Source organism: Bacillus rossius, chromosome 1 (assembly GCF_032445375.1).
Source record: "Bacillus rossius redtenbacheri isolate Brsri chromosome 1, Brsri_v3, whole genome shotgun sequence".
Taxonomy (NCBI): Eukaryota; Metazoa; Arthropoda; class Insecta; order Phasmatodea; family Bacillidae; genus Bacillus; species Bacillus rossius.
Window position 1 is genome coordinate 176,463,219 of NC_086330.1, and position 19,025 is coordinate 176,482,243.

Here is a 19,025-nt window from a genome sequence, read left to right on the forward strand (position 1 = left end):
TTACTAGTACCAATCACGGGAATTATGTAAGGCAGAATTATGTTTAAACAAAAGTTCTTATTACGCTGACATGTTATAGTTGACTTCAACATAAAATACTATTTATTTTGGGTCACCAAATTTCCAAATAAGTTTGATTTGCACTTGGCTTTAAATCTCACAGTACCTTTGGATTTCCACCAGTCATAGGGACCAGAACTATATTAGTTGATAAAAGATTTAATTTAGCATGTTTCATATAGCTGTTTAGTTCCCTTAATCTCAAATTACACACAGAACACGAGGACATGCGTGTCAGTTGGACTTCTAGTTTTGGTACAAACACCGTAGTGTCACTGTGTCAATATAAATTCTCAGGCTTACCTTAGGAGTCTGTAAGAGTTTGTAGTCCTCTTACTACTAAGTAGGATATCGTGAGATATCTGCCACTAAAAAAATAACTCACACTTCTCGGCCACTAAAGCATAGTTTTACAACAAATGAGATATAGATAACTACACAAAAATGCTGGATACAACATATTGTCACTTTTCAGATAAAATATGGACGCAGGTCATTTTTAAAAGTATTTTTTCTCTCCATAAAATCAGCGTTTAATCAATCTTTTCATTAACAATGCTTACGCGTAGATGTCATTATAAAAGTAAAATAGAAACAATGCAAACATAGAAAACATGATAGCCTAAAAGAGTTATTACAATCACAAAGTAAAAATAATGATTTATGGAATATTAAAATTATTTACCAAATTTCTATATTCAGACATAAATCTCATGGATGGACGTAGCCATACTTAGACTTTCACAGAAGGTCTCAAGTATATAAACCATGAAAGCGAACACAAAACACTGCAGATTAAGCAATAAAATGATAAATAACGTAGACGAAGTACATAAAAGAAATCTAAGAACGACTCAATGAACACGGCAAAGTCGGCAAAAAGAGAGAAAAAAAAAATTACGCATACCAATGAGGAAAGAGCATTCAAGGAAAGCACAGGGCTACACATTTCGGGTTCCTATAGCAAAACCTATTTGACATTTCTGGAACTGTGATCCATATGCATCTTCAGGCATACAGAAAACTCATTAATGATATAATACTTCATTTGAACTATAAACTACCCCAATGTGAAACTAAGTAGGTATTCAAAGTGAGCCAAGATTCGACCGACAGACTTTGGCTGCAGGTTCATCACGAAAAAATACTTTAGAAAAATGCATATGACGTACGGTATAAAATGCTGTTATGCAGATTTTAAGTTAGAGTTAATAACTTGTTGATTGCAAATAATATAGAAAGTAATTAGGATAGAATTCTGAGAGTTTGGATAATTTTAATTTAACAAATTTCTTCAACCAGTGTACAACTAGTCACAGTCGTTAATAACTCGTCACAATAAAAGCTACGGAAATAATGGTGAGTTCAAATTCGTTAGAAGGAAACGTGGCAGTCACCATGGGCCGGTGGGTTGTAAAAAGTTATTTTAGTATTACAGACTAATCTTTGGCAACTGGTTTCCAAAGGTTTTTACAACACATGGCTATAGTTATTTTTGTATTGTATCTTTGTATGATGATGAGTATTTCTTACGAAAATTGGCGCATAATTTATATTTTAATCGATGGCTCATTCAGCATAATTTTTTTTAAATCTTGTAACAGATAATGGAATGTTCAGTAACTGGACTTTACTTTTTTACTATGCTTATTTTGTGGGCAGTTAATCAAGGGAACGGACATACAAATAACTGTAACAATTGGAGGTAAAGGGACAAAACAAAGCATAAATGAATATTTCTATTCTATTTACAAAAAGAAAATTATAGTGTAAAATGTGTTCCATTTTTCCCCACTACCAAACCGACCGCTTCACAAACGAGAGTGACGGACGACCTTCTATCGCGATGGTCATAAGGAAGGAAAGAAGCTCAGGGAGATAAAAACACCCACTGATAAAACCAAGAGCCAGGAGTTGGCCATGCACACATTACACGAAAACTATGTGGAAGCAATTTTTTTCTTGCTAGAGTGCGTGCCTTGTTCGCGGGACTTTAAAACATTGGGTGAAGTGTAGTATTTGCACCGTGAAAAATGTTTCAAAGCACCGTTTTTTACGGGAGTCACCGAGTTTTAACGAAGGTAATGATCATCCATGCTCATGAACTGCCATCAGACGTGGTCAATCACCATCTCTGCAGCGGAGACGATGAAGTAAACGAATTTACATATAACTTACGAAGACTGCTGGCTACAAATTATCCAGAGATATTCGTAATTTTACGGGCACTGAGTTCACTCGTTTTGAACATGAATCTAAAGAAATATTCGTGGTATTTTAGTAAAACATTCAAAAAACTTGTAAAATCTACAGCATGAACGAAATAATCTACGGCGTAGTTTCTACGAAATTTCAATTATCTAGAATCACTAAGGTCTCTTCGTTCATTTGAGTTAAATTCTTCGTTGGAAAAGTTTACTGTAATTTCTAAGTATGTAAAGTGACTTGAACTACGTCACAGCATGTCGTCGCCTGACAGTTCCTGAAGTCGTGAATGAAACAGTAAGCCGAACTGGTGTCGCCGGCTCCAGAGAACTGCCTGTGGTCATTGACGAAACACGACCACTTTCGCTCCTCGCGGGGGCTCGCCGCAAGGGTCAGGCGTGGCTGGGGAGGAGGTCGCAGAAGTTCAAGCTGCGCAACTACTCCGTGACGTAACGCTGATGCGAGCAAGACGTGAGTTAACTATTACTCAGGAGAAAAGAAATAACGGGAAACAACAGTTTAAGAATAAAATGTTCTTTCTATGCTACGCCATGACAAATGATTTTTTTGCGCACTGGATCCAGTACCAGGCGATTAATTCATACTATATTACATTGGTCATTGTAAATCGTTTCAATTAAATACAATGAACATATAAAATAGTCTTAATATTACGTTTCAAAGTGTTATTTATCTCTGTAAACCTGTTTTGCAGTACACTGAGATATTTTTAGAGAAAAGGTTTTTTTTTTTTTAATTTTGTTAAAAACCACAAGTTGTAAACTAGCCTAAAGCTGCTTTTGTTTGTCTATATAAATAAGTTATTAAAAAGATTAGATCGATGAATTTTGTATTTGTATTTTTGTTTGCTCTAATTAAAATTTTGAGCTACCAATCGAAATATTTTGGCATAACAGGGAACAACATGTTCTTTATCTTAACTTAAATTCTTGAAGCTGGTATAAATGGTATGGAATAGCAGACCTGTAAGCACCGGGGATAAATAATGGATTTTTTCATGTTGGTATAATAATATAAAGTGATTGTATGAACTGTGACCTAGTAATAACTCCAGCAGTGTGTTTAAAGATAGGTAGCTATTATAGCCTACCAAACAAAAAATGTAATACGGAAGATGAAATTCAGGCAGTTAATTTTAAGAATACGTAGAGAAAACTCCTTCGTGGATCATCTGGAAGGTATTAAACATCTACATACAAGATGTTTCATAATTTGTATTAAATACTGTTAGGACCTATGTGGGGAGAACTGGGTTCGTAATGGATAGCCCAATTAAGTTTTCCAACTAAGTTTTATTACAGTTTTATTAGTTACTAATATTTACATTACCTATTAATAATTGTACTTAAAAATGTCCGACCTCCAATCACTGGCACTAAAATATGCTTATTTCCAATTCACTCGATGTCTGTCAAGTTCCACATTTCGCACACCTCACTGGAGCTAAGCTAAACAGTGGCTCGCCCCTTACCTCGCGCCTGTCCACACACACGGTCTTGCGCCACTCAGTCGCACTATCTCTATCCCGTCACTCCACGTCACGCCACTCTCGAGGGGGTCTCTCACCCTTTTCGCAGATTTCGCACTTCCCTTCACTCGCGGAACTCTCCGAACTCTCGGAACTCGCTCGGAACTCTCGTGTGACTCGTCGCGGGACCCCAGTGGAGGCCAGCATTGCCACTTACGTACCTGGAATGCCCTTCTCGAAACCAACGAGTCGCGTCATCCTGGGCCGACCCGACGCCCAAAACATCGAGAAAGGTGGCGCCCATTCACGCCACTCCTTGCGAAGGCCCTTGGAATTCCCAAGGCCGCTCAGCGATAGATACCAGCACCAAGGAAGAATGAAGCTCGGTGAACTACGCTTGTAATCCAGCCACGCGCGCGTGGCATGCCTTACATCAGTGGATGGCATGTGACAGGCGCGTGAAGCCAGTGGCCGTGCAGGGCCGCCAGCCAACTCCGAACCTGGCATCGTTGTCTGGTCTCTCGTGTTCGTAACCATGCTGCGAAGCCATCATACGCATCGGACAAGTGTACTGGATATGGCCCACTTCCTGACAGATGTAACATCGCGGCTGCCCTCCGACTCTTCGGGACAATAGGTCAGATTTGCGATTACTATTGGTCTCACTCTTCTGCACTTGCTGCTGTGACGCTTCCCTTTCCATCGGGCAACCCCCCTGTGCATGTTCCTTTTACGGGCATCTCCAGTGAACATGCCCTTGTTGGACGCAGAACACCGTAAGCAACTTCCTGCTCCTTTAATCTGCGAGCTGTCACCCTCCTTAATCCCATTGTCACATCGATGTCCTTCCTCCGGTTTCCTCACACGATTCGGGCAGTCATGCTGAAAATGCCCTCTTTCTCAACCCGCGAAACACAGTGGGTTACCTATCCTTCGTCGGACCCAGTAGATTTCTTCTCTTGTTAGATCGCTGCATCACAACATTGTCCTTCTCTCTTGTATTTCCTACCACGATTCGGACACTCGCGCCAGATGTGTCCTAGTTCTTTGCTGATGAATCATCGCTATCGTCCCCTTGTTCTCCGAAACTGCGATCCATTCAACAGCTTGCTTAGTATCCCAAGTATAATCTCTCCGTTAGTATTCGAGCGGCCATTCGCTTGGTGGTAAAGTTCTATCACAGCCAGTCAGGCTCTGATACTCATGTTTGTTGAGGCAATGAAGGCACCTTCAATTTCCAGGGCGTTAACAAGAGCATCGCAAATATTTTGGTGGCGGGCCAAACGAAGAGTTTGCTGAACCTCCGCATCTCTGAGTCGGGTAACTAGCTGCTGGCGGAACTCTATTGGTGCTTCTGGGTAGGCGATGTGCACGAGTCGCTCAATGTGAGATTCAAATTCTTGGAGTGTTTCTGAATATTGCTGTTGATGTGTCTTTAAGGCTGTTCTATACATCTCGCCCATGTGTAGATCGCCATACCTCAGCTCAAGTGCCTCTACTAATACTCCATATACTTTCTGGTCTGGGACTGGTATGGTCTGCAGCAGCTCTAGTGTAGATCCTTGCAGGGTCAAGACAAGTGCCGTAGACTTATCTTCCTCGCCCCAACTATTTACTTCTGCTGCTGCCTCGAACTGTCTTCTGTACACTGTCCACGAAGATTGACCATCGAAGGTGGGTGACTTGAATTTTGAGTGGCCGTTGGATGTTCCCTCCATCTTATCATCCTCGGAGTAACTCTTCCAGCTTGCAGCATCTTTAGCTTCCTTAGTCATCCGACGGCACTCCTCAGTTACAGCTGCTACACGCTGTTCATTAGTCTGCTCGAGCTGACCTAGCAGTTGTGCCAACAGTTCTTCAATTTCGGCTGTTTCTTCTGTCTGACGAGTTGTTCTTGTTGTGCAAGATGCTGCTCCAAACGCTATACCTTCGAACTGGATGCTTTTTTCGTCAATCTTATTCTTCATTTCTTCTTGTGCAGCAACTATTTCGTTTCGCATCTCTACTTGGTTATTCTTGATGTTTTCGATCTCGGTCTTCATGAAATTCTTCAACTCTCCCTGGCAGTTCGTCATTTCATTCTTTATCTCCTCTTGGCCATTCTTATTTCGTTCTTAATTTGTTCCTGGCAACTCTTCAATTCCTCTATTTTATTTTCATTTTGGCCAAGAAAGCCATTATGTTTTTAAGTTCGTCAGTCGCCATCTTTCATGTCCACATACACTACCAGACTATCACTACTCTCATATGAATACTCTATAATTTCCCCTAAGTTATTTCCTAAACCTCTACGAAAAACTAACACTAACTTTACTACTAATACACTCAAAAATAACTACAGTTCCAAAACTAACTCAATTCTCGAATAACTGAACTTGTAAAGTTTTTTTTATTTTTGTTAAAAAAATTACACTTCGATTTATCAATTAGGGCTCTCCCACTTCTGTAACCAAAATGTTAGGACCTATGTCGGGAGAACTGGGTTCGTAAGGGATAGCCCAATTATGATTTTCGAATTAGGTTTTACTACAGTGTTATTAATTACTAATATTTACATTACTAATAAATAATTGTACTTAAAAAGTCCAATCACCAATCACTGGCACTTGAAAATGTTTATTCGCAATTCCCTCGATGTCTGTCAAGTTCAACATTTCGTACTCCTCACTGGAGCTAAGCTAAACAGTGGTTCGCCCCTTACCTCGCGCCTATCCATACACAGTCTCGCGCCACTCAGTCGCACTCTCTCTATCTCGTTGCTGTACGTCCCTCCACTCTCAAGGGCGTCTAACACCCTCTTCGCCGATTTCGCACTTCCTTTCACTCGCGGAAATCTCCGAACTCTACGAACTCTCGGAACTCGCTCAGAACTCTCGCGGAACTCTTCGCGGGACCCCAGCGGAGGCCGACGTTGCTGCTTTATTACCTGGGAAGCCCTTTTCAAACCGACGAGAGCAGCTGTGACTAATCGCGTCATACTGGGTCAACCCGACACCCGAAACATCGAGAAAGGCGGCGCCCATTCACGCAACTCTGCGTGGCGGACCTTGGAATTCCCAAGCCACTCAGGGATATAAAACAGCGCCGAGGAAGAACGATGCTTGATGAGAGGTTTGGGGAGGGGGTAGCTAGGACCCGTGTAATCCGGCCAGGTGCGCGTGGAATGCCCTACGTCTGAGGACGGCACGTGACACGGCGCGTGACGCCAGTGGCCGTGCGTGGCCGCAAGCCAGCTCCGAACCTGGCATCGTGGTCTGGGCTCTCACGGTGATAACAATATGCTAGGGGATGATAGAAAACAAATGAAGGGTGCCACATAAAAATAATGTAATTTAAATTTTTTTAAAATAAACTTAATTTTATTTCAATTTTGGTTTTTGGCTTCGTTTAACAAAGTTACGGCACGCAGTTTTAGACTAAACCAGTACTTAACATAAACCATGAAAAAAATGCTAAATATTAGCAACTAAACATGAAACATCCCTTTTGTGTGTTCTCGTGTAAAAGTTGTACAACGTCATTTAATACCTTTTTCTGTGACACCTTTCAATTAGAGAAGCGCAAGTCAACCTAAAATGTATGTTCGGAACTCAAACGGTGAACCGCTACAGGGCGTTATCCAGCGCACTCAGCCGTATCTGTCACATTGTTTGAAATTACAGTAAATTTACGTATTTTTTAAAAATAAGAATTACCCTTAAAAAATTGAACAGTTCTTCGTAATTTCAAATAACTGACTCTTCATAGAAACTACGTCGTATTTTGACTTCAGAATTTTATGTTCCTTTTCAAACAAAGGTAAAAACACCTAAACATACAAACTGACAAAATAAGGTTTGTTCTTACTGCATACTTAACCTATTTTTTAATGTTTTTTAAAAAAAATATATCAAGAATATTCTTTTGGATTCATGTTAAAAGTAAGTGAACACAGTGTCTATAAATTTACGAAGAAAGCCGTAAATTTGCGAACATATCTGGATAATTTGTAACTAGCGTTATTCGTAAATTGAAGGTGAAAATTGTTATAAGTGCATCTCTAGTTTTTTCTTTTGATGTATAACGTCTTTAAATATACCTCATAAACTTTTAAATGAAGTTTAAACTAATATCAAATATATTTTTTAGAGGGTCGAAATTGAAAAGGTGACAGAATGTGCAATTGTTAAACACTTCACAAAAATTACTTTTAAAATACATTGAAAACCTTGGTAAAGATTTCGAGTTATATTTATTTAAAATGTTGCTTTCAATATTCAATTTAAAATAAAATATTAATTTCCATTAAAAGTTTTAGAACTGATACGATTCCACTTTATGTATGCTGGTTTTAATACAACAGCTGTTATCAGTTTATTATAAAATTTCTGTAAATAATAAATTGTGTCATCACACCAATTAATTAATAAAATTATTATATCTTCGAGAAAACGTTTTTTTTCTTTTTATAACAAATTTCTTGTAGAATGTTAGTTATTTACTCATAGAAGTTTATTCAAGATTTAAAAGTTTTCATTTTAGGACACTAAAGAGGTTAATATCGACTTATAAGTGGAAATATTATATGTGATTTTTAGTTCACTTTTTTTTTTAAAAATTATGTATCGAAGGCATCAATAGGGATTAAAAAATTAATATAGACACCATAATAAAAGTCAAAATACTTTTTATTTATCTGATTACATGAGATTACTGTTACAGAACAGAATAATTACAATATATATTCATATTTAATAACACTAACAGATTAATATTTCAAAAGTATTTGTAAATATGACTTAAATGTAAATTATTATCTTATTTTTACAAAAGCTAAAACCATGTTCTATGATTGAAAATCAGTCATGGTAGGTAAGCATGATAGTCTGAGTGGACTTCTCCAAAAACATTACCACTATTCTTACATTAAACAAATTAATAAATAAAATATATGTTTTGTGTATAAGAAAAAAGTTTTAAGTTTTCCATAGGCAGCATAAGTTTACATCAGCAAGCACCTATATTTATAATTAAATACGTTTAAGTTTTAATCGACACAGGTTTATTTTAAAATCCTCAGGAAGGAGTGGATAGTACACCGACCACCAGTTTTCACAATCTCAAAACACAGGAGATAGAATTACTTTGAAAATATGAATTTCTCGTTGAAAAGAATTTATATTGTGTAACAAATATATCCGTTTGACCCTGTCTCCGGCATTGCTGCCAAACATTCGCTGTTTGGATGAAACTTTCTCACATGGTCTGAAGTCCACGACATTTATGACTAACACACAATTAGGGGAGTTGCGATGCCAGGGGTATAAATAGGTGTGTGTTACTTCAAAGTTCGTGGGCAATAGAACAAAACTAGACAAGCAAAAATCACCGTAAGATATAGCTATCGGAACTCAACCGGTAAAGCGCAAGAGGAGGACATGTGCAGGGAAATAATACGATGAGAAATAAGTCAGAAAGAGACCGAATGACAGGATACCGATGACTTAAAGGAAAATATTTAATTCCACATCACAAGTTCTGCTAAAATTTGTGGCCGTCAACAGTGTCGCAGGCTTCATGCGCGTCTTGTTGGAAAACGCTCTCGGCACTATCACTGTGCTTCCCTCGCATTGCCATCCAGCCCGTACATGAAATGCATGTCGGCCTTACCTTCATTGGCGCACAAATACATCTTGTTGAAGATTCATGACACAAATGACAACGGTTACTCGGAATTGACCGTTAATATAGCTTGTTGGACAGCGCCCTCTAGCGTTTAACCGGTTAAGTTTCGTGCGTACATTTTAATGTGTCTTGTATTCGTCAAATGGATTTCTGTCACCTCCTAATCTATGTACAACGGATTTTGAAACATATTATTTCAAGGAGGTCCTATCACTGGCTGGTGTTTCACGCTGGGTAGGACTCTGTAAGATAAAACTTGGTGTTATAGATGGTTCCATATTGTGGTAAGAAATACATGTCGTTCTGTCACCATCAAATAATTGAGTATACATATAGCCCTAATAGAAAAAGAGTAATAAAAATATCTAAAATCTCAACTAAAAAATCTTTAATTGATGGACCTATGCAAAGATTACGCAGTACGATACAAAGAATTGCTTCTAACATGTTATAACATTTTGGAGGAAGGCACATATTAAGACGAAGCTTGGCAGACGATGAAACCATTGTGTTATGGTGCCCATTTAAAGATTGTTTGATTTTATCTGGTAAGAACATTAACTTGAATAAATTTATGCATACTACAAAATGCAATAAGGAGGATTGCTTCCAGCTACTGCGTCAAACATCACAGTAAATACAGTTTAGGATGAATAACCGAGGAAGGATAGTCTCATAAATTGATCGGGTTATTACATCTTGTTACATCCCATCTACATAAGTACGTTATCCAAAGAGGAACTTAGAAGTCGCAAAGTGCAATGTAAAACAATTCCCAAAGAGTGCTGCTTCAAACACAGAAGGAAGATTTTGAGGATGAATATTTGCGAATATAATGTATTGATATGATGAGGACCATTCACGTGGTGTGGAACTTTATCCAGGGTGGACCTAGGCAGAGGATGGGCATGCAGCACGGTGGACTAGGCGCCTCGTCCAGGGTGGACCTAGGCAGAGGATGGTAATGCTGACCGGTCACAGGACTGTGCGGCCCAGCCGGGTGGGCGGCCTCTTGAGCGCGGACCTGGTCGGAGCGCGCTCCCTCCCTGAGGACTGCTCGCTGGGCGGCCGCCGCACGGGGAAGGGACTGTAGTCGGGGTCAGGCGTGCGGCTGGGAGGCCGCGCCGGCAGGACCGGCACCCGCGGCACCAGGTGCTGGGGCTGCGGTCGAACCACGGGGCGAGGCAGGCGCCACGGCGCTCCGTCGTCGTCACTCGCCGTGCTCCAGGGCCTCGCGCTGGGGATGTAGCCTGTCGCTCCCTGCCGGGAACTGCCGTAGCACACGCGCACAGTGAACACATGTAGGGCTATCCCACAATGCACTATTCTGTATTTTCTGCCCCAAAAAAAATTTTTTTTGGAATTAATTTGTTTACTTATTTTTTGCAATTTAGGTTATTTGAGATGGAATAACTTCTCTGCATTTGCCAGGAGTGATTTAGGGAAATCACGGGAACTTACATCAGTATGGAATGAGCCGAAATTCAGATGAGTTTTCTATGAATAATAGTCTAATGTTCCGTCGTCGTTGGAAGATAATATAACTAGAGTATTTAGGAAATCACGACAATTATTAGCCCTTGATAAGCAAAAAAAAAAAAAAATACAAAAATATAAAATACTCCCCGTGGCCAGTTCATTCCGTCTAATCTGCTCTTTTGGCGCACTTACACGCTGTCATCCATTCATATAATTGGGAACACTTTTTTTTACATGTGCCATTCGCGTCAAAGCAGCACTGCTCTTTTCGCTTTCGAAGAGCACCTCCATTTGATATCACTCCTTGAGGTTGAGCAGAAGGAATGTTTGCAAGAAGATAACATCAATCATGTTGTGACATGGTTCTTAGTCGTCTAATGAAGCGAGAAAACTGAAATGGGATTAAAAAATAATGCTCTCTAGGTAAATTTAAGACTTGAATAATATATATTTTTTGTTTCTTCTAATATTTGGTAGTTTTTATTCTACAAAGAATACTACTACAAAACATTGGTTATATACACAAATCAGAGTGACTTTGACTAATAAATGTTATATGTCGTAGGCTCACATAGATACCATAAGTTCAAATGAACCCAGAACTAGATGTTCTTTCAGTTTTATTTAGATTATCACTACAAGCCTTTACCTCTTGTGAAATAATGGCAACCAGGTAAAACAGTATAAGTATTCATGAGCTATACTCACTGCTGCTTAGATAATCTTCAAATATCCATTATCACTTCTTGCTTTTTCTTATTATTATTTCACTCGACCATAAAAATGATATATTTAGATCTGTAAAATTGCAGAATTTAAGAATGTGACATCATAATGAGGCTGCAAAAGAGCATTTTGTTATATTTACTTTTTACAGTTCAAAATAATGAAAAATTTGGTAAGCAACAAAAATATTTCAAAGAAAAGAATGTTCTTGTTAATACATTTTATTAATTTTATTTGCATTCCACAAAGATCCATTTTAAAAAATCTGTGTCTAAACATACTATCAAAAATGTATAACCTATGTATACATATACTGAACTGCAAATACATTACGACATAATACGCGTATTAACAATGATATGATATTAAATTATGTAATGTTTCTCGTTAAATAGAACAAGAAGCATGTGGGTTCTTAGAATCGGGATCAAAATTTTAGATGATAGAATTGAAATAAATTTTTGTAATTCGTTAAGAAAAGAAATTTTTATGACATATTATGTTGCACGCATATGTGTGTACAGAAGTTTCAGATACATTTCATTAAGCAATTTAATTTATCTAAAATTTATTTCATTTCACTTTGTTACAGGTAGAGATTAGGAAGGATCCAAATGGAGAATTAACTGTCTGACGGGAATCCATTTTTATTCTCCGTTTTTTCCTGTTTTGGTTAGAGACTGTAATTTCAGCTGTTAGGATGTAAATTAGACCAAAACATTACCCGTTGTTGTGTCCATACATAAAATAAAGTGTGAAAATACCCTCATAATATAAGTTTTCCATTACAAGTTCAATTTTTTCTCTTCCGGTCGTCGGTCACTGGATACGTGCTCTGTGGTTACTAGCCGAAAGACGGCACTCTCAAATGTCTCAAAAAAAAATATTAACATTAATACACTCATACAATTTGTATACATCATCCACCTGAAAATAAACTGTGTGTGATTGTGCAGACACAAAATTTAAACGATGACAAATCTTCCAGAAAGTGAATGACAGTTTCTTCATATAAATAATAAATACGAATTTTACCAATACGCCATTGGCTGTAAAAAAACTAAATTTTAACAATATAAACTTTCACCCCTCCTCCCCCTGAAATCGTTCCCTTTTACAAAAGTATAACCACTTGCAAAATTTCCACTCATTTGCACAACATTTAAGTTTTTCAACGCACTTGAAACGTGTGGATGTAGTAGATTTAGGTATACTAAAATTTTATGTAAATGCGGTATACATACCTGGACAAAAAATGTTTGCAAGACTATGTACTAGGCTAGCTGGTGGAAGTAAGAGTACAACAAATTTAAGGATACAAAGTTTTATGACATTACTGCCATCACCATTAAGTACAGTATGCAATTGTTTCAGGTACATTGCATGTCACATATATATATATTTTTTTTTCATTTTAAGAAACTCCTGGCGTTTCAGCATTTTGAACTGTGATGCTTCTCGACCACATGCAGTAGGTATTGCTTTCGAAATTCATTCTTTGTTGTTGATTTGATTTTATGAGTTAAAGTAACACCACGCTTTGCATATCATTGACACAATGTATGTTTTTCAAAAATCTTGCAGCAACTTTGAAAGATTAAAATTGTGCTCAAGTTTTAATTGGGACTTGTAGAAAAGATTCATAAACGGCAGCTGTTTGAAACAAAGTTCAACACCTTGTGGAAAGGACTTGATCTAGTGAGAACCTCGTTATTTCACATTCATAATGAGTTTTTCTTTTTCGTCTGACATCACGATCTGTGAGAAATTAGACGGGGATGCAAGCTCAAGGCTTAAACATCATTATTGCCAAACCATTACCTTGAGATTAATCTCGCTAATCACTTCATCATCGAACGCAAATAGTCTTTGAATAAAAAAACGTTGATTATTGGTGCCTCAGATGCAGATGCTGATTATAAGTAAACAGTGTAATAAAATGGTTGAATAATTGAACTCCTTGGAGTTTTGTGTGCTGGCAACGTAATAATGTAATTGTTTCATCACCGTTAAATAACAGTTCAATTCTAAATTAATATATTGCCTTAGCCATCGAACGTTCTCTATGAATTACACAGGGTTAATAAATTCATAGTCTTTTGTCAAAGTTTAAACAAGCCATTAAGGAACTTGCCATAGTTTTCCACTGGCAGGGTCGCACAAAAGAGGAGTGAGAGTGGTGGGTATCCATCCCTTCCCCTCCCTGAAACCCTAAGAAATTTAAAAACAATATCGATCATACCTACAAATGAAATAAAAGGATTTGAAAGTAAACATCAGCAAAATAAGATAAATCTCTCTCCCCCCCCCCCCTCCTCAAGAGAAAGTAAATTATTTGTACACTCCTGTTCGTATAGCTTATGAACCATCCCCCCAAGTAAAAACCGATAACCACACAACTGGTATGGAAAATCAGGTGGTTGTAATCGAACGTAAATACTCTTTGTGCTCCTTCGATACTCCCAAAAAAAATAATACCTGCCCCCGAGAGCAGAAAAAGCTGACCACGTAAACAAAACTCATGTCTCCTTAATAAGAGTATCTTCATTGGAAGCATTTGCGGGATGATTTTAAGAAGCTCCCTTTTTCTTGTGGGGTCAAAACAAATTGCAAACGTTCGTATACTGTAGCCACTTTAGATCTAATTAGAGTGGCGCAGGAGGTACGATTGCACTCGTGATGCTGCAAGAGCCTTATATAATAATATCAAAACATTTGGTCTGCAGGAAAGAGTTACTACCGTGGATGATTTATCACTCATGTCATCTGAATATTCAAGCCCTAATTATAAGTTTTATACATAGTTGAGAAACTATATACTTAAAATACCCAGATTTAAACGACGAACAAAAAAGTTTCATAATTTATTCAGTTTTGTGATGAGTTCAGATTTATTCGAACCATTATCTCTAGGTAAGTATCTGAAGTATCATAACCTAGAGAGTTTAAGAGTTTACAGAAAATAGTAACAGAGTTCGTATTTTGAGCTTAGCTACATCAGTAGTGTGTAATAGGGGCTACTGGCACAGGATTCAGGATGTGGAGCCGGAGCCGAGCCACCATCCTGGATTAGTGACGTCACGGCGGCCATCTTGGACTCAAAAATTCCTCAAAATTCCTCAAAAATGACTCAAAATGACTAAAAATTCTCGTTTTGAGGCATAAATTTCCCGTTTTCGAGGGAAAAATTCCCGTTGTGAGGGAAAAATTAGGATTTCAAAAAACCACAAAAGACGATTTGCCTTAGAAACCACGAAATTCCTAAAAACGGCTTAAGAATCTATGTCTTAGCCTCCGATAAGACTTTTTTTTTAGAAATAAGGATTCCATGAACGCCATCTTTGTTTATGACGTCACCGTTGCAATTTCCGTTACGTCCACAAGCGTTAAAATCCGCAATTTATATGTTAGATAATCAGGAAAAAATTTAAAAATCACAAAAAAATTTAATAATCGAATTAAATAATAAAAATATTAAAAGCCACTGTTGCACTTATCGTTACGGTCGCCATCTTGGATTATATAAATGTTGCATGTTTCGTTACGCCCGCCATCTTGGTTGAGTACTATGTCATCATTACACTTTACATTATGACCACCATATTGGATCCTATTAATGTTGCATGTTTCGGTACGGCCGCCATCTTGAAATTTAGATGCCATCATGGAAATTCGTAATTTTTATGTTAGATGATCAGGAAAAATTCCAAAATTCGTCAAAAAATTAACTTATTAGAATACTGATTGGTTATATCGAATCCCGTCCTTGGTTCGAAACCGGTAAGGCCAAAAAAATATAAATTGCTATAAATCCTTCCCTCATGGTGGCTGCAGGCAGACTGTCCTACCACCACCAATACCAAAGTATATATCGTCCGCTGGTATGACGTCATGTCCGCCATCTTGTCTTCGTCCACTGTAGACCACCATCTTGTTTTCGTCTGCTAGTGTGCTGATGACATGTTAGTATAATTTTCTGTTCACCATACCTTTAACCTCGACTGTTGGCATTGAACTTAGACCTTGACCTTGAACTATGTCCTTGACATTGAACTTTAACCTTGACCTTGAACTTTGACCTTGACCTTGAAATTAGGACTTGACCTTCGAATTTGACCTTGACCTTGGAATTTGACCAAGACCTTGATATTTGACTTTGACCTTGACGTACAATATAGATCCGTCATTATATGTTAAGTAAATGCTACCAGGAGCTACCACCTGCTAGTGGTCATTGCCACCATCATGTTTTCGTCTGCTCGAGGACACCATCTTGTGTGTACTCGTCTTACCATCATGATAGTTTTCTTCTATGCTACAGTGCAGTAATCATTTATTATTACTGATGTTCCCGCCATCTTGAAATTTGGGCGCCATCTTTAAATCATGTAATTATTTAGCTAGAAATGCGGGAAAAATTCCAAAAGTCTCCGAAAAAATCAATTATAAATTTACAAATCGAATCGATGGATTCCTGTCCACGGTTTGATTCTTGACCAGTGACAGTTGTAACTAATTAATAAATAAATTTTAGATTCTGTTTTCCATTACCTTACGCGAAGTTTATTAATCATTCACTCTACGAAAAAAAACTCAATACAGTATACCTGACCAACGAATTAAATACAGTGCCGATTAGCCTAACATGAGAGTATCATTTTTCAATAATCTGAATAACCTATAAGTCGTTCATGTACAAAGCCATACAAACAGACAAATTGTCTTCAGACTACAAGACAGGGTCATGTTAATATCAGACATATAGACCATGAACTCAGTACACACATGAAAACGGAATGTGCACGCAGGAAAACGGAATGTACACGCAGGAAAACTTAACGTACACACAGGAAAACGGAATGTACAGGCAGGAAAACGGAATGTACACACAGGAAAACGGAATGTACTTGCAGGACAACGGAATGTACACGCATGAAAACGGAACATACTCACAAGAAACAGAACGTACACACAGGAAACGGAACATACACACAGAAAACAGAATTATCACACATACAGTAGCGGAAACACATGCTTAGTTGGAAATCAGAAATCAAGAAATAAAACGTACTTTTTCAAATATAAATAATTCATTTAATTTTCAATAGTACACACATGTCAGTTAAACATATTATTATTGTACTTAGCCAGCTTTCCACAGTTCTTTAAGTATGACCGATACTTCCTCGATATGCGAGTAAGTTAGTTTCCTCCACGAACAGATGCCACCATCAGTCTTAGTTGGTCAACCAATATGTTTGGATATTTCCAAGATGTGTAATCAATCTCTTATGCTTCCATCTTCCTTGCACGTTTTTAATAAATATTATCTTCATTGTCTTCCGTTTTATCGTCAACCACAAGGTCACTTTCGTCATCGAGACAGTGATTATCACAAGCTTGATCAGGATAATTTATTATGTCGTTTCCATCGTTTTGGTCTCAGGCCACCATCACAGTCTTCGATCTTGCCCGCTTTAGCTGCTTCAGCACAATCTTCGATCACGCCACCAGCTTCAGAGTCACTGTAGGAATCACCGTTGAGGCATCGTCTTCACCCAGATTACCTTAAGAATTCGTATTCTACCATGTCTTTTTATGCTGTCAAATAACGTTAACAACCTGATACACCGATTACAGCTTCTCATTTTGCTTAGTGGTTTTTAACACAATCATTCTTCTCATACCGTTTAGCATTCTTTCTCAAGGTAAACATTTTGCTACAGTATCTTCACTGATGTTGATTTGATACAGCTACAGACATCGAAGGCTTTAGAAGGCACCAATTGCTCCTACAGTCTTTTGTTTCAATAGCACCAATGATATTTGTCTAGAATGCAACGAGGTCCCAAGACATCACGACTACGCGACTATGAGCCATGAGGTTACGAGACTACGTGACTACGAATCTTCAAGTTTACGAGACTGCATGACTAAAAGACCACGTGGCTACGAAACTACATGTCTATGAAGCTACAAGGATACAAGTATCCTCGGCTCCTAATGTCTGCAAGTCGACATGCCTACAAGACCACTTCGATACAAAGCTTCAATTCTACAAGTCTACAAGTCTCCACCAACTACCTTCGAGTGTATAAAGCACCAACTAGTCCAGCAGCATTATGTTATATGATTACATGACTACTTGTTTACGTAGCTACAAGACTACGAGGCTCCAATGCTTCATGACTACGAGTCATGAGGTTACGAGACTACGCGATTGCGAGTCTTCAAGGTTACGTGATCGTGAGGCTATAGGACTACGAAGCTTCCAGATCACATGGTTACTAGTCAGCATGGCTAAAAGACCGCATGGTTACGAAACTACATGTCTCTAACTGACTACAATAGCATCATTCAGTAGTGAGAGTTAATTCATCTCATGCAAAATAACCTTTTTAAAGTAGTGTCGATTATTTTAAACAAATGACACCACATGTTGCTTACAGGTAAATATTATTTCTTTCTTTTATGCAGGATGCGGGATGCTCACTTACGATCGCAATAGAAGGATGGCTTCGCTAGTCACCAAGGAGAAGGAACTTCGTCTTGCATGTTAGTGCTTCACAGATGTCTCATGGTATATTATTTGACTGAGTATCTGAATAAAATTACCTGTCTTAACCACCAAGTTCAATGCAGTTTGGCTCAAAGCATAGTATTTGACTGAGTAATGGTTGTTTATTTTTTGAATTCTATCTGGTAAGAATATTGTAAGTGTCAATTTATTAGCAGAATGTCACTAATTAAATGTAACCCTGAATAAAATGACATGACTCAGTAGGTAAAAAATCCATCATGCAGAGAGTGGTTTCTCAGAATAGAGAGAAGCACTTGAAGAAACCACAGGGATAATCAGAAGCACACGGAGAATACCACCATAATATTGACAAGAATAATCAGGAGCACTTGGAGAAAACCAAAAGATGTCTAGGCAGGAATAATCAGAAGCATTTGGAGAAAACCATCAAAATAGTATCAAAAATTATCGGGAGCACACGGAGAAACCACCATAATATTGTCAAGGATAATCAGAAGCACCCGGAGAAAATCACCACACGTTTTATTTGATATAATAAAATTACAGGTAAAAAATATTTAATAAAAATAAATAATAAAAAATTTTAAATGAAAAAATTACAAAAATACATAAATACATTCTGCTAGCTTGTGAACTTCTCATGGTTGAACAAAGATAGTCAAATAATATGCTTTGAGACAAACTGCATTGAACTTGGTGGTTAAGACAGGTAATTTTATTCAGATACTCAGTCAAATAATATTCCAAGAGACATCTGTGAAGCACTAACATGCAAGACGAAGTTCCTTCTCCTTGGTGACTAGCGAAGCCATCCTTCTATTGCGATCGTAAGTGAGCATCCCGCATCCTGCATAAAAGAAA

General features: G+C 38.0%; 1 protein-coding gene across 2 annotated transcripts in view; it reads right to left on the reverse strand.

The window, feature by feature from the left end:
• Positions 1 to 8,403: 8,403 nt before the first annotated feature.
• The window catches only part of LOC134527116 (uncharacterized), a 65,219-nt gene continuing 54,597 nt past the window's right edge, over positions 8,404 to 19,025 (reverse strand). For both annotated transcript variants that reach the window (XM_063359477.1, XM_063359476.1), the window contains exon 7: positions 8,404 to 10,688. In XM_063359477.1, the coding sequence (XP_063215547.1) occupies positions 10,394 to 10,688 (295 nt within the window). In that variant the 3' untranslated portion in view covers positions 8,404 to 10,393. The remainder of the gene's footprint in view (positions 10,689 to 19,025) is intronic.